The 23,445-nt window shown below is 42.8% G+C and overlaps 1 protein-coding gene across 3 annotated transcripts in view; it reads left to right on the plus strand.

Moving 5' to 3' along the window:
- The window catches only part of mtch2 (mitochondrial carrier homolog 2), a 67,762-nt gene that overhangs the window by 24,259 nt on the left and 20,058 nt on the right, over window positions 1–23,445 (plus strand). Inside the window, exons 3-6 of one of the 3 annotated variants that reach the window (XM_088371385.1) lie at window positions 1,776–1,882; window positions 10,145–10,171; window positions 12,517–12,559; window positions 12,633–12,689. In XM_088371385.1, the coding sequence (XP_088227511.1) occupies window positions 1,776–1,882; window positions 10,145–10,171; window positions 12,517–12,559; window positions 12,633–12,689 (234 nt within the window). The remainder of the gene's footprint in view (window positions 1–1,775; window positions 1,883–10,144; window positions 10,172–12,516; window positions 12,560–12,632; window positions 12,690–23,445) is intronic. The other 2 variants (XM_088371383.1, XM_088371384.1) reach the window with 2 other exon arrangements.

The raw sequence follows: 23,445 nt of genomic DNA on the forward strand, positions 1-23,445 counted from the left end.
ATACCTGCATCTCACTGGTATTCTTAAGACTGGAACAGCAGCTGTTTTGATCTACCTCTAACAGCGGGGTGCGTCAATTGATGCTCCATCGATGCGATACGTTACCGTCGCACATCACATGTTGCGCACGTCATGTTATCGCGAACGTCTTTTTCAAGCACACTCCCCGATAACGTAATTGTGTGAGGATATTGTAGCGGAGTGACGAGTGCAATTGTATCATAGTTTATGGAGAAAAACAATTTAAAAGGGACATTCGACGTGCTGCCAAATCAGTCATATTTAAACTTGCGCAATGACGTCGGACTGTGGTCGCGGAGGAAAACGTACGTTTTGGGGGGAATTTTTAGCAGCATGGGCGATAATTAGAGGTATCAATGTTTTTTATTTGTCATTGCTAACACACACTGGGCGATTATTAGAATATGGGCGATAATTAGATTCAATACGGTATGTATGAAATAACAATATAAACAACAATTTTATCAAACTATCCGTGTCACTCCAAATCTTTAAATCCAACAAAATCTTCGTCTTGTCACTTAAAAGAAAAAAAACAACGCACGCACACACGGCTGTTGACACCGGAAAGACTATGTGAGCTGCTGACGTCAGACTAGATATATCAAATAAATGTAATATAAAGAAAAAAATTAACAAACCATCCGTGACACTCTAAATCATTAAATCCATCGGAATATTTATCCTCTGTGTCAAAAAAACCAAAAAACAGCTGTCGATTCCGGACCTACGTGTGCCGCTGACGTCAGCCTCGTCATCAGCTGCGGCCCCAATTATTCCACAGATCTAGTATATAACTTTATTGTAGCTTTACCAAAGTACCAGGCAAGAAAAATATATATATAATAATAAAAAAATACACAGCTTTTGACGCCGGACTACGTGGGCTGCTGACGTCAGACTAGATATATCAATTAAATGTAATATAAACAAGAATTTTAACGAACCATCCGTGTCACTCCAAATCATTAAATCCACCGGAATATTATTCTCTGTGTCAAAAAAAACAAAAAACAGCTGTCGATTCCTGACCTACGTGTGCCGCTGACGTCAGGCTCGTCATCAGCTGCGGCCCCAATTATTCCACAGATCTAGTATGTAATTTTATTGTAGCTTTACCAAAGTACCAGTCAAGATGCGGGTTTGGTAACCGGCTCTTTATTTCACAAATCAAGAGCTCAACATATAAGCCAACACACGCAAGCGCCCTGGATCGCTCTTCCGCCCCCCCACCCCCTCCCCTTCACGGCCTCCCTAGACAATCGGAAATTACTGAAGTCTAACAACATACACGTTGCTCCTCTAAATATACTATACGTCAAATAACTATGACATAAATAACTAATTTATCGAATCATCTGTGTCACTCCAAATTATAAAATCTCCTGACTTCGGAAGTCAGTGAATGGAACTCATTGTCAGTGAGGTTCCAATTATTCCACAGCCATAGTGCGCCCTCATGCAGTTTAAAGGGAAAATAACATGTGAAGTGATCAACTATACCAGTAAGTAAGTAATGTTATAATGATCAAGTAAAAATTTGTGAAAAAATTCACATATAAGTCGCTCCTGAGTATAAATCACCCAAACTATGAAAAAAAAACGCGACTTATAGTCTCTAAAATTACGGTAAACCCCTTTTTTTTTCATTGTAAATACAAATTGCATTTTTCATGCTTTGATTTTTTTTTTTTTTTATGAATGTACCCTTTTCAATCTTGGCTTAATTTTTGATTGTTTCTTTCATGTTTCAGCAAAACACATCATCAAGATTGATGGAAAAGCGGGTCTCTTCAAAGGGCTCTGTCCAAGGCTTTGTGCGGGCACCATCGGCACCGTTGTGCATAGTAAAATTGCGCAGGTATGCTTGTTTTGAGCGTTATACCTAAAGATTATTATTCAGATAACAACTAGCACATCAACCAGCCACAATCTAATGCTCAATTTAGAATAGAATAGAATAGATCTTTATTGTCAGTGTCACATTAAAATTAAAAGTGCCAACCGATCAGTGCATCTGCTAAAATTAAAAAATAAAAGCTAAAAGACTATGCAAACTAAAAACCACACAAAAGAACATACACAAACAAGTGAATGTAATTACACACCCCCATATTTTGTAAGAATTCTCGACATCCCCTGATCTTAACTCCTAGGAGGGTAAGGAAAGAATTAAGAATTTGAGAATAAATGAATAAAAACAGCGTATGAAGGCAGCTTTTTTTCTCCAAACCTTAACTGCTTTTGACTTGCAGCAACAATGTGGATTTACTTAATTAAAAAATAAAAATCCAAACTATACCCTGATTGCTTGTTTCACTGTTTTTACGGCTGAAGCAATGTTTGACCTACTGCATACTCAATGTGCATCCTCAGAGTATGTTCTTGTCAGTCTGCACTGCAGCCATTTAATAAATGTATACTGTATTTTCCGGACTATAAGTCGCTCCGGAGTATAAGTCGCATCAGCCATAAAATGCCCCAAAAAGTAAAAAAAAACATACCGTATTTGCCGGTGTATTGGTCGACCTTTTTCGATCCAAAATCGACCGAAAAAAATCGACCTCGACTTATACATCGAGTCATAAAATTTAACTTCGTATTCATCGCTTCAAATGTGATGGTAACCAAGGGCGTTTCTCATGCATCTCATTGTGCGTTGCACTTAGAAAATTTGAACCGGGCGGCGTGCGCGAGTGCGCGGCCCGCTGGAAGTCGAATGAGGCTCCGTGATCTCCTCCGCGGTGCTTATAAACAGCCGATCCGCTCGGCGGGGGCTATTTTCGGCCACTTGGCGCGTGCGCACACGGCCTCCCGGATGTGCCGGGCGGGTGCGCGAGCTCGCCGGCCGCTGGAAGTCGAATGAGGCTCCGCGATCTCCTCCGCGGTGCTTATAAACAGCCGATCCGCTCGGCAGGGGCTATTTTCGGCCACTTGGCGCGTGCGCTTGCTAGTCTGAAAAAGTTTGGGAACCACTGGGCTAAACGATAGTTATGCTAACGTGACAAACACAAACGAAGAGCTGAGAATGGGCCTGACGTAACATAGTTATTAAAGAAAACGATTACATGAATAACACGTTTATAAAATCATCGTTGTCACTCCAATTCATTAAATCCATCGATCGTTCTTTGTCAACAATGGGTGCGCGCGGCTGAGGGCGCTTGCACTTCAAAATATTCCACAGGCTCATATAACAATAGATAAACTATATTTCAAATAACTATAGTATAAGCCAATAGTATTATCAAACCATCCGTGCACTTTAAATCCATCAAATCCATCGATCAAGTTCCTCGTCCTGTATCAACATCGCCGCGCGTGCGCCCTGACCAGCAACCTTTAACTTACCGCTGCGCACAAGTGAAAATGGGTATAATGTTTAGACCCTGAATGTAAGACGACCCCCACTTTTTCAGTCTTATTTCAATGCAAAAAACATCGTCTTATGTTCGGGCCAATACAGTATTCACAGTACAGGTAGATCAGGGTTGGCCAACCAGTCAGAGACTAAGAGCCATATTTTTTACTGTGTTACCGCAACGAGCGCGCACGCACACGCACACACCTCTGCTCAGCCAAATGTATTGTGTGACATTATCATGTTACGCACTAACATGATAATGACTCCTACAGTACTAAGACCACAGGCCAGTCATTTTCAACAATAAACATTGTGTGGACTGTCTCACTCACACAAACTCTCAGTTCAATAAAGTCAACAAACAAAAACATAATTTACAATAGTGTTTTTTTCACTTACTATGCATGTTGCTTAGTACAACTTGAACAATCCTCTTCAAATCTGGCTTGTGTTCCGTTGTTGCTACTCGAAGCAATCATTTTTGTTGGATGTCTGATACCATTCATTTTAGTTTGTCGTTTTCAGGAGACAAGATTTCAACACGGTCACTGAGGCAATTTTTAACAAACTCCCCTTCATTGTATGTCTTTTTAGCCCATGCAATGTTCCAAGCCAGTTGATACGATTCAAGCGTGACAGTTTCTGAGTGCTTCGTAATTTTTGGGGAAAACTGTACCTGTTTTTCTGCCTGACTTTTCAAAGTGTCCAACTTGGGCTTACAAAATTCAGTCCCTTTTGGAAAGTCCTTATCGATATTAACATGATGTGAGCTGAAGTGGCGCTGAAGATTTGACGCTTTGAAATGCGCTAATGACGTCTGACATATCAGGCAGAATGGCTTGCCATTGCGTTCAACAAAAAATATAAACTTTTCCACTCTGTTAAAAACGTCCTGTGTTCATCTTCACCTTTTCTCTTAGCTGTGCATTTTGTCCCTGCCATTTGAAATTGACACCATCTGCAATCACCTTTTTGTTTTTCTAGACATTCTCACGATCCCACTCACCCTTATCCGTAAATGAAAAGTGATGATTGATTGCAAACGGCAATAAAAGTAAATCCTTTCAATGTACATTCCTACAACTGACATTTCAATCTAGTGACGACTAGCGAAACGACAAGACATTATACAATTGAGAAATAAATCTGATCAGCTCTACTAAAAAAAAAGTTTAATAGCTTTGAGACATTTGTAATTTGTGTAGTCTTTTAAATATAATTTTTCATGAATTAGTCAACATGACATGTTTCTATATAAAAAAATTTTTTATTCAATATTATAATTTGTGGCTCGGTGGCGCACTGGGTAGCACGTCCGCCTCACAGTTAGGAGGGTGCGGGTTCGATTCCACCTCCGGCCCTCCCTGTGTGGAGTTTGCATGTTCTCCCCGGGCCCGTGTGGGTTTTCTCCGGGCACTCCGGTTTCCTCCCACATTCCAAAAAAAACATGCTTGGTAGGCCGATTGAAGACTCCAGATTGTCCCTAGGTGTGAGTGTGAGTGCGATTGGTTGTCTGTCTCTGTGTGCCCTGCGATTGGCTGGCAACCAGTTCAGGGTGTCCCCCGCCTACTGCCCGATGACGGCTGGGATAGGCTCCAGCACGCCCGCGACCCCCGTGGGGACTAAGCGGTTCAGAAAATGGATGGATGGATTATAATTTATATTAGGGGTAGGGAAAATTCAATATTTCAGTATATTGTTGGAATAAGTAATCGATAGACTGACTGCAAATATTTTGTGACGACAAACTCACGCAACATAATTAGATTTATCCCGTTGTCAGCGTCAGTACCTCATCTTTCCTGTTCCGTTTGTGGGGTCGCTAATCCCATAAATAGGGGCAAAGTAGGTGGAAGCAGTCTCCTGTGAAGAACAGATGCAAAGACCAACCCGCAGGGTTTGACTCAAAAGCTAAAGTTAAAGTCCCAATGATCATCGTCACACACACATCTGGGTGTGGTGAAATTTGTCCTCTGCATTTAACCCATCCCCATGTCATTTTGATCCATCCCCTGGGGGAGAGGGGAGCAGTGAGCAGCAGCGGTGCCGCGCTCGGGAATCATTTGGTGATCTAACCCCCCAATTCCAACCCTTAATGCTGAGTGCCAAGCAAGGAGGCAATGGGTCCCATTTTTATAGTCTTTGGTATGACCCGGCCGGGGTTTGAACCCACAACCTTCCAGTCTCAGGGCGGACACTCTACTACTAGGCCACTGAGCTGTGTGTGTAAACTCAAGCTATCCAATTAGATCATTAAGTATTGAACTGATGCTACTCTCAGCCAATAAAGCTAGCCAGAGACATGGTGTTAGCCAATCAGAAGTAAATCAGGGTGGGTCAGGAGTCTTGCCGACGGTGAAGTTTTTATCCGGATGGTCTGACATTATGTGTGGACACTACGGTTCAAAAGTTTGGGGTAATGTAGAAATGTCCTTATTTTTAAAATAAAACCGCTGTTTTTCTCAATGAGGATAACATTAAACTGCCGTATTTTCTGCACTACAAGGCACACTGGCTTATAAGGTCCACCTCCATTGAATTTTTTATTTTAGAAATTATTTCATATATACAGGACTGTCTCAGAAAATTTGAATATTGTGAAAAAGTTCTTTATTTTCTGTAATGAAATTTAAAAAACAAAAAATTTCATACATTCTGGATTCATTACAAATCAACTGAAATATTGCAAGCCTTTTATTATTTTAATATTGCTGATTATGGCTTACAGTTTAAGGAAACTCAAAAATCCTATCTCAAAAAATTTGAATATTTCCTCAGACCAGGTAAATAAAAAAGATTTATAACAGTAAAACAAAATCAAACATTTGAAAATGTCCATTAATGCACTCAGTACTTGCTTGGGGATCCTTTTGCACGGATTACTGCATCAATGCGGCGTGGCATGGAGGCAATCAGCCTGTGGCATTGCTGAGGTGTTATGGATGCCCAGGATGCTTCAATAGCAGCTTTTAGCTCATTTGCATTGTTTGGTCTGGTGTCTTTCAGCTTTGTCACAATACCCCCCAAATTCTCTATGGGGTTCAGGTCAGTGGAATTGGCAGGCCAATCGAGGACAGTAATGCCATGGTCAGTACACCATTTACTGGTGGTTTTGGCACTGTGGGCAGGTGCCAGATCATGCTGGAAAATGAAATCATCTCCATAGAGCTTTTCAGCAGACGGAAGCATGTAGTGCTCTAAAATCTGCATTTACTCTGGACTTGATGAAACACAGTGGACCAACACCAGCAGCTGACATGGCTCCCCAAACCATCGCTGACTGTGGGAACTTCACACTGGATTTCAAGCAATTTGGATTTTGCTCCTCTCCAGCCTTTCTCCAGGCTCTGGCGCCTTGACTTCCAAATGAAATACAAAACTTGCTTTCGTCTGAAAAGAGGTCTTTGAACCACTCTGCAACTGTCTAGTGCTTCTTTTCCATAGCCCAAGTCAGCCGCTTCTTCCGTTGTCTTGAGTTCAGAAGTGGCTTGACCATGGGAATACGGCTATTGTAGCCCATTTCCCGGACACGTCTGTGAACAGTGGCTTTTGATACCTGGACTCCAGCTTCAGTCCACTGTCTTTGGAGCGCCCCCAAATTCTGGAAGCGACTCTTCTTCACAATGCTGTTAAGACTGCGGTCATCTCTCTTGGTTGTGCAGCGTTTCCTGCCACATTTCCCCCTTCCAACAGACTTTTTGGGGATGTGCTTTGAAACTGCACTCTGTGAACAGCTTGCTCTTTGAGAAATTTGTTTTTGTGTCTTACCCTCCTGGGAGGGTGTCAATGATGGTCCAGTCAGATCAGTGATTTAGTTTACTGAACCAAGCTGAGTGTTTTTCAAGGTTCAGGAAACCCTTGGAGGTGTTTCGAGTTAGACAATTTAAGTGATTAGTTGAATATCCAACTAGTATACTTTTTCATGATATTCTAATATTATGAGATAGGATATTTGGGTTTTCTTAAGCTGTATGCCATAATCAGCAATATTAAAATAACGAAAGGCTTGCAATATTTCAGTTGATTTGTAATGGGTGGTTCAGTGTGACTGCCTTCCGATAGGCTTAATCAAGCGATTCTAGCCTATAGAAAACAAATTTATTTTTAAATGTTTTGCGATCGACCAGTAATAGTTTACTTCGGTGATGCCCCTGACCACGGTTGCCGTAATGCTTAAAGCGATGCGACCTTGTAATTTACTAGTCGTACTAAAACGTACTGAAATGTTTTGGCAGAGCACTGTATACAACCAGTATGGCTCAACAAATTCATCAACTGAGCCATTTATAAGGCGCTCTGCATTATAAGGTGCACTGTGGTTTTTTGAGTAAATTTTAAGTTTTAAAATGTGCCTTGTAGTGCAGAAAATACGGTAATAAGGAATAAACATTGTTAATGTGGTAAATGAATATTCTAGCTGCAAACGCCTGGTTTTTAATGCAATATTTACATGGGTGTTTAAAGGCCTATATCCAGCAACCATTCCCCCGGTATTCTAATGGTCCATTTTGTTTTCTAATTGTGTTATATAATATTAATAATATTAGAAAACACTTGTGCATTTATTTTGGTTTTCATGGAAAACACAAACTTGTGTGACCCCAAACCTTTGAACAGCAGTGTATTGCGAACTCAGACTTTAAGTGTGGAAATATGACTAATTCAGCCATTGTTTGTGAATTACTAACTCAAAATGGATGCTGATACGATTCACCTATGTCTTGTCACTGCTTATTAACGTTACCATCAGATAATGCTGAGGGCATAGAGCTAACACTATGCTGCATATGCGTATCTCCTCGTGACTTGACCGCATTTTTTTGGGGGGTTTGTTTTTCCACAAAAAAAAAAAAGCGTGGTACAGCAAGCTCGGGTGGTTAAAAGAAAACGTTTCGAGATAGACGCGCTGTTTATGAACGAAGGCTCTGCCAGTCTGTAACAGAACAGATTTAATGTGCATCACTTTGTCTGAAATTAAAAAATAAATTATAATTATTTAAACTATAAACATTCTTGACCAACTGCCAAATACAATAAAATAATAAACATGCATAATATTAAATTAAATAGCAATAAATAATATTCAATTCAAAGTAATCAGCAACATTAACTCAGGAGCACAATATATAAAACATTTTAACCTACAAAACAAAAATGAATAAAAAAAATTTTTTATCAAAATGAGGCAGCATGACGGAGATCATATCCACGGCTGCAGGCAGTATCAATTCTTCTACAATGGTGTTTTTTTTGGTTTTTTTTTTTGCACTGAGCAATTTGGTACGCTACTTTATATGATGCGAACAGTGCTTGCTGATTAACTGAAGTAGCATTCACAAAGTGGGATGGTTGTTGGCAATATTCAGCCCGTTTTCGCTTAAAAACCTTAAGCATCTTATCAGCGTGATTGGGGTGCAATCACTTTAAGTGCCGGCTTAATTTATTTGGCTTCATACTGTCCGCTGCCAGCATTGTAAGGCACAGTAAACACACCGGTCTTCCCTCGTCTCCAATCGTCGTTACACTGAAGCCGAGCGCTACGTACGCTTCGTCATATTTCCTTGTCTTAGCTTTTGTGTGACTCAATTCTCTTATCTCCGTCTCTCTCCGCCGTTCTTTTCAACCCTGTTAAATATTTTTCTTATGTCCCACTGCATTTTTTATCGCCTGCTCTGTGCTGTGTGTGCGTATGTTCTGTGCGCTCTACACTGTAGAGCGAATACTCCTTACGCACACTCTTACAGTGATACCGCCACTCCCACCTACTGCAGTGGATGTCTAATTACCCTTTAATCGAGTACAGCCAAAAGAAAAGCATGTTCCCTGGTGTCATACACGCTCCCCCTTGGTATCGCACCGTGCCCCCCACTGTTTGAGCACGAATGGGCTAAGGGCATGAACACACTGTACTTGTTTTTACATGAAAATGTATGAGTAGCAACTGTGTGGCTAAAAAAAGAACTGCTGTCCATGTGTTTCATAGCACTTAAATGAACTGGAGAATATGATTTGGCCTGAATATTCTTTGTCAATTCTTTTTTTTTGCTTTAATTCATGCAAGAGCGCTACTGTAATGATAAACATTGAAATATTACACATTATAATCCAAGACTCGAAACAAGTTGTTTTGCTGAGCTGTTTGTGGATCAAAACTCAGATTTTGTGTTTTACAATTCATATTGAAAATAAAAACAGAAACAAACACTAAGACAGTTGTGAAAAAAAGAACCACAGAGACATGTGTATGTACAGTATGAATGAAAGAACAAATGAATGAATTAATCTTTATTGTCATCACCCTCAACCTGCATCAACCCTGCACAAACTGCTGAGCAATATAATTGTCTTGGCACAGCCCGTCCAAGAAATGTGGAAAAACAATGACAAAGAGCCTTAAATATGATCAATGCCTTTATTGGAACAAACATTGACTACACAAACTCAAAATACATGCAAAGCATTGTTTCATTACCAGAAGGTTCTATCTTTTGTCTTTCATCTTTGACTTCCCTAATAATTTCGAACAATTTCCATGAAAAGTTTTTTTCTGTAATTGGGCTCATCTGAAAAAATAATGGGAAACTGTTATTAAACCTGGCTGACATTCATATCTGTGCTCTCAATAGAAAGGAGAAAACAACACCAAACAAGATGTGTTTTTTTTAAACACACCCCCGAGAAAATTTGGTCAAATGGGCATACTTTTTAACTGACACATTTATTTAAATTTACTGTGATGCTTTTTCTCTTTTGGTGCAGAAATGTCACGAACAAGGGACACTTGAGGTAAGAAATTACTGTACTAATTATTCAATACTTTCAGTTTAAGGCTGAACTGCTATTTGTTAAAACACAATATGCTAATTACAAAGGCGTAAAACACAATATGCTAATTACAAAGGCTGCCATTTGACTTGACTGTCATTGAGAGGGGAGCTTTGGGGTGGGGCTTCGAGCCAGCACAGACAGCAACCCTATCTCCCGACCAACTCACGATGTCCAGAGTCATGGTCAGCAACACCCAATCGCCAACATACACAGCGCTAACAGTGCTTCAGCAACCACCAAAGCCGTGTTTAGTATGGCCATCCGTTATCTGTCACCTACCTCCTAAAAGAAATGGTTGTGAAAGACCCCCATTGACATTTATCCTTGCCCTTCGGGTCAAATAATTAATTGAATAATAATATGGGACTCATGTTATTGCGGTCTGTGGACCCAAAAGGTATACAATTCTTATTTTTAATGATTTATTTATTTGACTGAATGTCAGATGTGCGGCACCTGCGTGTGATGGTAAGTCCGTTCTCATCAGTGTTTGACTGACTCGGACTGATTGAGAGAGCGCCCATCCCTCGAAACAAAAGGCACTTCTGAATAGTTTGGCATTTATGCCCCTAAGCGCCCTCATATTAAGGGGCCATAAGACTCTTGGCGCCAAAGCCTCAAACCAAGGTTTCACAATTATCAGTAAGGTCTAAATTATGTCAAAGGTAACGAGTCGTGGCCTAAATTGTCATTGAGGTTTTTTTTTCGCTGAACCACTAAATATTGTTATTTATGTGCACAAAACAGCTTTCAGCTATTCTACATGCACAATAACATTTAATTTCAATAAAGTGAAACCATGTGTGTGTACCAAATAATAATGGGTTGTAAACAACAGATATCTGCTATTCTGGCAAACAATATTTGTTTTGGTTTAGTACACCTAAATCTCGATTTTACTCGCTTCGATCCTATGCAACTTTGTCTAACGTGGTTTAGTCATGGAACCCATTTTTTTTCCCCATAAATCAAGAATGAGAATCTTCCGCGGATTTCCGTGTTTTTTTCCGTCGGGAGTATCATTTTCATGAATCGTGTAGATCCGTTGAGAAAATTGTTTTTATATTTCCATTATTTGTAATGGGGAAAAATCGATTCGGAATTCGACCAATTCGCTTCTCGAACCGCCTTCTGGAACGGATTGAGGTCGAAAACCGAGGCTTGACTGTATTGTATTCACCTTGGTAGCCCACCAAGCAGGAATAATTTTTTAACAAAACTGTTGAAACTGAGTCATGAAATTAATGGTTTTGGGGTCGCTATACTGCCAAAATCCAGGAGTCTCCAGGAAGCTTTTCCCCCTGAGTCCCCTCTGGGGCTTTGCCCCTGACCCCCAATGGGGGCCTGTGGGCCCTGCAGCCCCCAATGGGGGCCTGTGGCCCCTAGCCCACTGCGGCCCCCATTGGGGGGCCTGTGGCCTCTGGCCCCCTGCGGCAAGTGGGGGGGGGCACATGCCCCCCCCAGTGGGCATGCGGCCCCCAGACCCCGGCTACTTTTCTGTGTTTTTTTCATTTGCCGTTCTCATCCCTGATAAATACATTTTTAAGTAGTGCAATGAATGTCAGTGATGATAAATTGAAAAATATAAGGACTGTACAAAGCAAAATGACTAGCGCATAAACCTTAACACTAGTGATTTGATGAATTTACAGGAGCAATTTAAAGGCATTTGATAATAAGTTGCACTGTTTGACTCTTTGACTGCTAGGATCGTTTTTGATTCAGAAAGGGGGGAGTTCGCTGAAGCATCTCATCCATAAAGTCACCACTCAAGTCAAAGTGTGACTTTGACTTGAGTGACTACCAGTGGTAGAACAAGTTTATTCATTTATTCTCTCTTCCATCCAATTAACATCAAAATGACTTCTTCAATCTGCCCGATATTGATATTTGCATATTGCTTCTCTTTTAATAAAATGTCAACAGACTTCGATGTGTGTGCGTGACGGATGGCAAACGGGCCCCTATAGCTGCCCAACAACATGCCTGGCGTAAATTAACGTAACAAAGGACCCATTCGGTGACCTAAAAACATGCCTTTCTAGACTTTCTATACAATGTGCTTTCGGGATTAATACGATTCACAAATTCTGGATCCCAAAGTCCGTGTAAAATCGAGATTTAGGTGTGCAGATTTCAGTAATATTTTACTTATATTTTTGTTTCAGTTGTTTCTGTTTGACAAGTTTTTGAAGTCAATAAAAAATATGAAAAAGTTTTTGTTTACTCGTCAGTCAGTGAGAGAAGTGAGTGGAACAGAATAAGGCAATATTTATCATGTTGTGCCTGTATTCTGTTGTTAGAGTCCTGAGGCACTATCCAAGATGTGCATTGGAGTGGGTTTCTGTACGGACTTTTGAATATTTCTATTTACTAAATGTTTTTTTTAAGTCATTAAGACATTTTTTGTCTTTTGCAGATTCTGGGAGGCCAGCAGAAGGCTTTTGATGGCTCCTTACCTCATGTTGTTAATGAGGTACAGCACTACATAATATTACAAGAGTAGTTATACCATCACTATCACAATGCCATGCACATTAAACAGCAATTTTAAAACTTATGTACTGTGTTTTCTGCATCATAAGGCGCTTGGGTTAAAAGCCGTGGACTGAATTGCGGGGACATTTCTGTACTTCATCCATACATAGGGTATATGCATGCCATGATTTAAGATAAATTAGAAAAAACGGCACGGAAGCAACAGTGAATTTGTTTGTATGTGTTTGGTTGTACTTTATTCTACTATTGAACCATGTCAGTAGTTATATGAAGCTCCATCAAAGTCCTCATATTCTGTGTTCCAAATACAGTTGGGCAATGTCGTCATTTCACTTCCCTCTCATCATTGTCTTGTCATTGTCACGTTGCTCTTCGGAAATGATTCCGTCTTTCCAGAAAGCTTGAATTGTGCCTCGTAAGCATGTCTCTTTGTCGACGCCATTTTAAAGGGTCCTACTGCTGTTTTAATTGAACAAACCCGCAGTATTTATTTATCAGTGGCAGCAGAGGTACATTCTCTACGTATTATGTACAGTCCTTTGATTGTTTTACCAGTCCCAATCTACATAAAGAGTAATTGTCCTCTTCTGATTGTTTCATCGGGTCTACATATAATGTTGACATATTACGTCCCTGTGGTGACAGCCAGACAACATTTACAGATTTTGGAATTCGGTCCACACAAAAGGAGCACCTTTTTAAAAGGTGTTCTTTCAGTTTTTGAGAAAATTATTGTCTTTCAAGTCCGCCTTATGGTATGAGAAATATGGTACTGTAATTATAAGTGAACCAACAGTTTCCTGGTTCAATTAGCTAGCTGTATTTATTCAGTCCTTTCCATCATGCTGTTATCATTTTGACATGACACAGCGCATAACAATTGATCAACGGTACATTGCTACTAGAGCACAAACTGCAGCTGAATTGGCCAACACAAGTTAATTTAAGGCCATAGCATAAAATTGTATGTTTATTTGTGTCTTAATTTTTTTCTACTGAGGTAGCAGTTCTGATATATTCCAAAGCTCTGGAGCTGGAATAGAGAATGCTCTTGACCCTGGGGACTTGTTTTTGGCCCTTAACGGAGGTTTTGGGATGCACTAGGTCGACGAGATAGGAAGGTGCTAAACCATGCAATGTTTTATAGATTAGTAAGAGAACCTTGAAGTGGTCTTGATTATCAAAAGACTGAAAACCAGATCCATTGCAGAGGCAGATGGACAAAAAATTAAAAAAAAGATTTGAAGAGCCTGGAGATGTTTTTGACCAGCCCAAGTCTGACAGACCAACATGATTAAAGTTCTCCGTTGCTACGATGGATTTCCGTCAATGAGAAAAATGAGGGCGAGAGAATAATTTAAAAAGGCTACACTTGTATTTGTTGCGGTCTTGTTGAGGCTGTCCAATTAAATCATCAGGTGTTGAACTGATGCTACTCTTAACCAATAAAGTTCGCCAGAGCCATGGTGTTAGCCAATCAGAAATAAATCTGGGTGGGTCAGAAGTCTTGCCGACAGTGGTCCAGTCACCTATGTGACTGACGCCTAATGAAGTTTTTGTCAGGACATGATGTGTGGACATATATTACGAACTCAAATTTTAAGTGTGAATATAGTACGTATATCACCGTAATTTTTGGACTATAAAACAACACCGGACTATAAGCCGCAGGTGTTTTAATATTTAATTATCATTTGTAAGAGAATATACGCAAGGACAATTGTCAAGAAAAAGATGGTTCCTTGGGAACGCATACCTTTTATTTGTAACAATGCTTGAGGTTTTCTGTTAGGCATGGTGTGGCAGCCTCCTGAAATACAAAGAAGCTCTTGTTTCAGCAAAAACTAATTACTTCTTTCGAATTATTGGTCTCAATAAAAACAATCCTAAATACTATGGTGGCATAGCTAACGCAACGGCAGCCGACCTCTGATAGCAAACCCCACTCAGCTGACAAGTTCATGACATTTTTCGCTCGAAAGATTCAATCCATTAGGGATGAGATCACGGTGACCGTTCCAAACATTCAGTCAAGACTGGCGATTACGAAAGCTGTCAATCATGTGATATCCCTCCCAAATTTTAAAAATGTGTCCCTTGAAAGCCTTACTGTCAGGTTCAAAGTGCTAACTGAATATCTGAATAAGAGAAAAGGATCAGCAGACAAAAAACAAGTGAGGCAGAATATTGATTTTTCTCGCGAGGAGTGCGATACAGATTGCTTTCTACAATCTGACTATACTATAAAATCTGTTTACACTCTCGCTCTTTTTATTTGGAATGCCCTACCCACAGTGTGAGACGATTAGCCCCTGAGGGTGAGGAGAAAAAAGATTGTGGGCTTCGTCTCGTAAGAAAAGAAACAAAAAGTAATGCACAAAGTGTTGCGTGCAGATATGGCTATATCAGCAAAACTGTTTAAAAAAAAGTCAAAAGTCAAAGTCAGCTTTATTGTCAATTTCTCCACATGCCAGAGACACACAAAGAAACCGAAATTTCGTTCCCCCCTATCCCACGGTGACAAGACATGGCTCACAACAGACAAACAAGTAAACAAGTACAACAAAAGTGTGCTGAATAAATAATGAATAAATAACACAACAATAAATAAATAAATAAGAGGAGCAGAAAAAAAAGGAGCAAGTGCGCGTACAGCAGACATTCCCGAAAATAGCGCAACAGTGCCGCACGCTACGCAGAAGGGGGTAGCGAGTTCAGGGCCCTAACAGCCTGGAGAAAGAAGCTGTTGGCGAGTCTGGTGGTGCGGGAGCGCAGGCTCCTGTACCTCTTCCCAGAGGGCAGAAGGTCAAACAAAGAGTGAGCCGGGTGACTCACATTCACTGGCAATCGAGGTTGCCTTGCGGGCGAGATGGGAGGTGTAAATGTCCTTCAGGGAGGGGAGCGAAGCACCAATAATCTTACTAGCCGTATTCACTATGCGCTGCAGGGCCTTCAAGTTCTGTTCAGTGCAGTTACCACCCCAGACAGCGATGCAACTGGTGAGGACACTCTCAATGGTGCCACGGTAGAATGTAGACAGGACTGCCTGAGGAGCACATGCACGCCTGAGCTTCCGCAGGAAGTACAGGCGGCGCTGAGCTTTCTTTGCCAGTGACGAGGTGTTTGCGGACCAGGAGAGGTCCTCACTGATGTGCACCCCCAGGAACTTGGTGCAGCTCACCCTCTCCACCACAGCACCGTCGATGATCAGCGGCAGGTGTGTTGTGTGACCCTTCCGGAAGTCAACAATGATTTCCTTGGTCTTATTTACGTTCAGCAGGAGGTTGTTGTCCCTGCACCACGTGGTCAGAAGGTCAACTTCCGACCTGTACCGAGTCTCGTCGCCCTTCGTGATGAGACCCACCAGAGTCGTGTCGTCAGCAAACTTCACTATGCGGTTGTCGCTGTAGGTCGCAGAGCAGTCATGCGTCAGCAGGGTGAAGAGCAATGGACTGAGCACGCAGCCCTGGGGGGCCCCCATGCTCAGCGTGATGCTGGCGGAGATTTTGTCGCCAACACGCACCACCTGAGGCCTCTGACAGAGGAAGTCCAGTAGCCAGTTGCAGAGGGAGGTACTGAGGCCCAATAACTGAGGTTATTTCTGTAACCTGATAGACGTCTATGTGTAGACCTAATTTAGACGTCTATTTTAGGTCTGCACATAGACCTAATTTAGACATCTATTTAAGGTCTATAGAATAATGTAAAATAGACATCTATTATAGGTCCACACATAGACCTAAAATAGATGACAAAATCAAATCCATCAAGTATGAAATATTAAACCCAAAACGATTCTATAAGGGGGTAGCGAGTTCAGGGCCCTAACAGCCTGGAGAAAGAAGCTGTTGGCGAGTCTGGTGGTGCGGGAGCGCAGGCTCCTGTACCTCTTCCCAGAGGGCAGAAGGTCAAACAAAGAGTGAGCCGGGTGACTCACATTCACTGGCAATCGAGGTTGCCTTGCGGGCGAGATGGGAGGTGTAAATGTCCTTCAGGGAGGGGAGCGAAGCACCAATAATCTTACTAGCCGTATTCACTATGCGCTGCAGGGCCTTCAAGTTCTGTTCAGTGCAGTTACCACCCCAGACAGCGATGCAACTGGTGAGGACGCTCTCAATGGTGCCACGGTAGAATGTAGACAGGACTGCCTGAGGAGCACATGCACGCCTGAGCTTCCGCAGGAAGTACAGGCGGCGCTGAGCTTTCTTTGCCAGTGACGAGGTGTTTGCGGACCAGGAGAGGTCCTCACTGATGTGCACCCCCAGGAACTTGGTGCAGCTCACCCTCTCCACCACAGCACCGTCGATGATCAGCGGCAGGTGTGTTGTGTGACCCTTCCGGAAGTCAACAATGATTTCCTTGGTCTTGTTGACGTTCAGCAGGAGGTTGTTGTCCCTGCACCACGTGGTCAGAAGGTCAACTTCCAATCTGTACCGAGTCTCGTCGCCCTTCGTGATGAGACCCACCAGAGTCGTGTCGTCAGCTAACTTCACTATGCGGTTGTCGCTGTAGGTCGCAGAGCAGTCATGCGTCAGCAGGGTGAAGAGCAATGGACTGAGCACGCAGCCCTGGGGGGCCCCCGTGCTCAGCGTGATGCTGGCGGAGATTTTGTCGCCAACACGCACCACCTGAGGCCTCCGACAGAGGAAGTCCAGTAGCCAGTTGCAGAGGGAGGTACTGAGGCCCAGCTCGTCGAGTTTGGAGATGAGTCGCTGCGGCACAATGGTGTTGAAGGCAGAGCTGAAGTCCACAAACAGCAACCTCACATATGAGTCCTTTCTCTCCAGGTGGGTGAGGGCCGAGTGGAGGGCAGAGCAGATGGCATCCTCAGAGGACCGCTTGGCACGGTACGCAAACTGGAAAGGGTCAATGGTGTGGGGGAGAACGGACTTGATGTGCTCCATGACCAGCCGCTCAAAGCACTTCATGATGATGGGCGTCAGTGCCACAGGGCGGTAGTCATTGAAGCAGGACGGTGCAGGTTTCTTCGGCACAGGAACGATGGTGGCAGCCTTGAAACACGAGGGGACGATGGCCTGCTGCAGGGAAACGTTAAAGATGTCCGTGAAGACACCCGACAGCTCCCCAGCGCAGTCCTTCAGCGCTCGACCCGAGATGTTGTCAGGGCCCGCCGCCTTACGGGTGTCAATTGCGGCAAGCGCCCCCCTCACACCGTCGGCAGAGAGGCGCAGGGGCTGCTCGTGTGGGGGGGGAGTGGTCCTTCAGCGGGCAAGTGCTGTTCTGGGCGTCGAAGCGAGCAAAGAAGCGGTTCAGATCGTTCAGCAGACGGACATCGCCCTCACAGCTCCTCGGCGCGGGCTTGTAGTCCGTGATGGTCTGAATGCCCCGCCAAAGGCTACGTGCGTCCTTGCTGTCCTTGAAGTGGGTGGAGACCTTGCACGAGAACGCCTTCTTCGCTTCTTTGATGCCTCGGGACAGCAATATTCCGAGAGATAAAAAGAGAAAGTGATGTTCTTTAAGGAGGATCAGAAGGTTCATGACGCATCGTTTGATGTGATCTGTTCTGGTAGATGTCATTTTTCTGCTGAGATGTCAGCAGTATCTTGTTTGACACAACCGTCATCTTGCCCCTGACTCAGCTGTTATCCTTCTGTTCTGTTACACAAGATAAGAATAAGCAAGGCAAAGCAGTAAGCATACTGAGCAGTAACATTATGAATAAGTACTCATTAGAGAACGCATGATAACATATATATACAATTTTTCTAACACTTACACAATTGGTTAGCGCGGTTTAATAAACAACTTGCTTACTCGATTCACGTCCAGAATTATTTCAGATTTTAGGACCATTTTCCATTTTCTGAACCGCTTAGTCCCCACGGGGGTCGCGGGCGTGCTGGAGCCTATCCCAGCCGCCATCGGGCAGTAGGCGGGGGACACCCTGAACTGGTTGCCAGCCAATCGCAGGGCACACAGAGACAGACAACCAATCGCACTCACACTCACACCTAGGGACAATTTGGAGTCTTCAATCGGCCTACGAAGCATGTTTTTTGGAATGTGGGAGGAAACCGGAGTGCCCGGAGAAAACCCACGCGGGCCCGGGGAGAACTTGCAAACTGGAGGTGGAATCGAACCCGCACCCTCCGAACTGTGAGGCGGACGTGCTACCCAGTGCGCCACCGAGCCGCCGAGATTTTAGGACCGTCCGTCTTAACTATAATTAATCTGTCCGTCTCCTCTGGTAATGTGCCAACACCCTTTAAGACTGCTATTATTCTATTCAACCATTAGTCAAGCGACCAAATCTCGACCCAGACCGTCTTGGTAATTATAGGCTGGTTTCAAATCTCCCATTCAGAGCAAAGATTCTTGAAAAAGTCATAGCATAACAGCTTAACGATTACATGGTTGGTAACAATCGATTTAAACCGTTTCAGTCTGGTTTTAGAGCTAACCACTCTACTGAGCCAGCTCTTACTGAAGTAACCAATGTTTTTCACCTCTGTAATATTGCTAAGATTCGTCCCATTCTTTCATCTCGTGATGCGAAAATTATTATATACGTATGCATTTTTTACGTTGCGCTTTGATTATTATTACGTATTGTTCTCTGGTCTTCCTAAGTCTAGTATTAAAAATCTACAGTTGGTACAAATGCTGCGGCGAGACTGCTCACAAGGACGAGAAAGTTAGAAAGTTTGATCATTACCTCGATACTAGCCAACTTGCATTGGCTCCCGATCCATTTAAGATGCAACTTCAAGGTTCTCTTACTGACCTATAAAACGTTGCATGGCTCCCCCGGCTGGGGAGGGGATTAGGTGACACCCAAACTGAAAATGACGCTCTGGATTCCATGGTGACAAGGATCTGAGGCAGATTACAATTGTCGCAGAAATTGCCATGACAATTAAGGGCACCTTCCTGCAGCTCTTCACTTTGAATAAGGACATCTACTTTTTCTTATGATTGTTTTATATTGTGTGTTCAATGTCGCCCTCTCTGCATCCATTGCAGCCTGGTCATCCTGGGGGGGATCCTCGCATCTGTGGTCTCTTCTCAAAGTTTCTCATTATCCCCAGTTGGGGTTTTGAGTTTTTCCTTGCCCTCCTGGAAGTTAAGATCAGGAGATGTTAAGAATAATTGTCAGTATTGCCCATGTGAACCCATTATGAGACTTGTCTGTGATTAAGGGCTATATAAATAAACTTGATTTGACTTAACATTTATTGACAGAGATGAAGGAGCTCTGCAAACATACAAACATGCATAAATCTCAGCGATGACCACAATAAAACTAATGTGCAGGGAACAAGAGCAACAGACAACTGTTATAATATGAGAATGAAAATGTTTTTCATGTTGCTTCACCTCCAAGGCAACATCACGTTCTAATTGCAGGTTGCCGTCCCAGATAGATAGATAGATAGATAGATAGATAGATAGATAGATAGATAGATAGATAGATAGATAGATAGATAGATAGATAGATAGATAGATAGATTCAACCTGGCCTTAACCAGCTCAGTGGCCTAGTGGTAGAGTGTCCACCCTGAGACTGGTAGGTTGTGGGTTCAAACCCCGACCGGGTCATACCAAAGACTATAAAAATGGGACCCATTGCCTCCCTGCTTGGCACTCAGCATTAAAGGTTGGAATTGGGGAGTTAGCTCACCAAATGATTCCCGAGCGCGGCACCGCTGCTGCTCACTGCTCCCCTCTCCCCCAGGGGATGGATCAAAATCACACGGGGATGGGTTAAATGCAGAGGACAAATTTCACTACACCCAGATATTTGTGTGACGATCATTGGGACCGTCCATGCTCAGAAACCATCAAACCTGACTGAACTGGAGATAGTTTGTCAAGAAGAATGGTCAAAAATAATCAATCAGAATCCAGACTCTCATTAGAAGCTATAGGAAGTGTTTAGAGGCTGTTATTTCTGCAAATGGAGGATCTACTGATCTATTGATGTCATTTTTCTATTGGGGTGCCCAAATTTGTGCACATGCCTACTTTTGTGTAATGATTGCACACTTTCTGTAAATCCTATAAACTTCATTTCACTTCTCAAATATCACTGTTTTTGTCTGCTATATGATATATTCAACTGGAATTGCTGATCCGAACAACCAATGATTTATAAAAGAAAATCTTGAAAATGATCAGAGGGTGCCCAAAGTTTGTGCGTGCGTGCGTACGTACGTACCAGAGATGAGGACTCGAGTCACTGTGACTTGGACTCGAGTCGCTGTTTTGATGACTTGTGACTTGAATTGACAAAAAATAAAAAAACTTGAGACTCAACTTGGACTTGAAAGTTAAAGACTCGGGACTTGACACAATGACTTGAATGACTTCAGTGTTATTTAGTTTGTTTTCAGTTTGAATATAAAATTAATAATACATTTAAAAAAATAATATCTAACACGGTAGGAGCGCAGGCTGAGAATGGAGTTGTCATGATTGGATCACTACCCTGTCAATCAATCAGTCGTGCCCTCTCTACGTACCGAACGTGTTTATTGGAGAATCACACCCCTTTATATCAGACATGCACAAACATGTCAGCGGTAGCGGTACCGCGAGTCATCACCTTCGGCTATCGTTATTACCTTAATGACGGCAAAAGACGGACAGCACAGTGCAAGATATGCAACAGACGGCAGATGTTAATTTGTTTAGATTGAGGCTCAATCTAAATCAAAAGTATTGTCATATTTTTTAAACAGGTTAGACACATTGGACAATGATGGTTACTTAAAGTAACTTATATCTTGTCTTTTCACGTTACTAAGGTTCTGCAGGTAAAATTGCAATAATAAGGTGACTTGACTTGACCTATTTAAGGACTTGGCTTGACTTGACTTGACATAATCTGTGACTTGACTTGCCCAAGAAAAAAATTACTTGGGACTTACTTGAGACTTTAAGGTTAAGACTTGAGACTTACTTGAGACTTGCCCATGTGTGACTTGGTCCCATCTCTGGTACGTACGTACGTACCTACGTATGTACGAACATACATACATACATACATACATACATACATACATACATACATACATACATACATACATACATATACATATATATATATATATATATATATATGTATATATATATATATATGTATATGTTGGCCCGGCAGGGGCACAATATGAGCAATGAGCGATTACCTTACCAACAGTCAGTGTGGGTCCTTAGGCAAGACCCTTAACGATACCGCCTACCTCAGAGATAATGAGAGTACAAGAAACGAAAGACATGCCGGCTCAGACGTCGCCCGGACAAACAAGGTCTGCATCAGGTGCTGGGGAACCAGAGCACCCTGATGAAAAATGGGCTACTGGAACAAGACACAAATGGGCGAGATGCGAGAATAAGGATCTGTTGGAATGCTACTACTCCAGCAACCCGAGCGAGAGGGGTTACATGCGGAGAATGCGGGAACAATGGCAACTTCAATACCCACAGTCAACACTATCGGCCAAGCAACTAGTAGCTCAATGTTCCAATATCCATAAACGGCACCTGCTATCACACCTCGAGATTGATGAGATACAACACAAATGCCATAACGAAGGCCAACCAGAGCACCAGGTCAGAGACGAGTTAAATCCATGTAAAAGTCCAGAGGTTGGGTACGAAACCCCAATAAGCATAATCAAGCCGAACGAGGCAGCAACTGACCTGAAGAACAAGATCACGGTGAGAATGAATGCTCGGGAACCTAGATACACACTGCAGAGGCTAAGTGAAGTACCCTCAGAAAGTCTCCTAGAAGATGTGAATGCAGCATTGACAACAATTCCTACGGCTACCATCACTGAAACCAATGAGCTGATATACACCTCAGCAGCAGTGATCCTAGAAATGCTTGGCTACAAGAAGAATGACCATATGCGACCACAACAGTGCCCACCATGGAAGAGAAGGCTGGAGGCCAAAATCAAGATAGCACGGAGAGAAGTGAGCCAAATGACAGAGGCCCAGAAAGGTGCAATGAAAAAGCAAGTTCCCAAGAAATACAGCCAGATGCCCATACCTGAAGCACTCGAAACTGCCAAACAAAGACTCCAAGCCTTGGCCAGCCGCCTAAAGAGGTACACAAAAGAGAATGAAGCCAGACGAATAAACAGGTTGTTCACAACACAACCAGCGAAAGTGTACGCTCAGTGGCAGGGGAATAATAGCAGAGCAGACCCACCAAGGCTGGAAACTGAACAGTACTGGAAGGATATATGGGAGCGGGAGGCATCACATAAGAAGGATGCACAGTGGCTGGTGGCTCTGAGAAAGGACCACAGCAAGCTCCCTGAACAGAACCCAGTAACCATCACAGTGGCAGACATCCAGAGAAGAGTCTCAGGAATGAAAAACTGGACAGCACCAGGCCCTGACATGATCCACAGCTACTGGCTCAAGAAACTTACAACTCTCCATGAGCGCCTGGCAGCACAAATGAACCAGCTGCTAAGGGATGGGACTCACCCTGAATGGCTAACCCAAGGGCGTACGATCCTGATCCAGAAGGATCCATCAAAGGGTACAGTCCCATCCAACTACCGGCCAATCACCTGCCTCTCCACAACATGGAAGCTGATGTCGGGCATAATATCAGATAAGATCAGCCGGCACATGGATCAATACATGAGCACTGCTCAGAAAGGGATTGGTAAAAATACCAGAGGAGCAAAACATCAACTCCTGGTGGATAGAACAGTCACCCAAGACTGCAGAACTAGACGTACCAACCTGAG

This window comes from Syngnathus floridae, chromosome 3 (genome assembly GCF_059516105.1).
Source record: "Syngnathus floridae isolate MCC-2025c chromosome 3, RoL_Sflo_1.0, whole genome shotgun sequence".
Lineage (NCBI taxonomy): Eukaryota > Metazoa > Chordata > Actinopteri > Syngnathiformes > Syngnathidae > Syngnathus > Syngnathus floridae.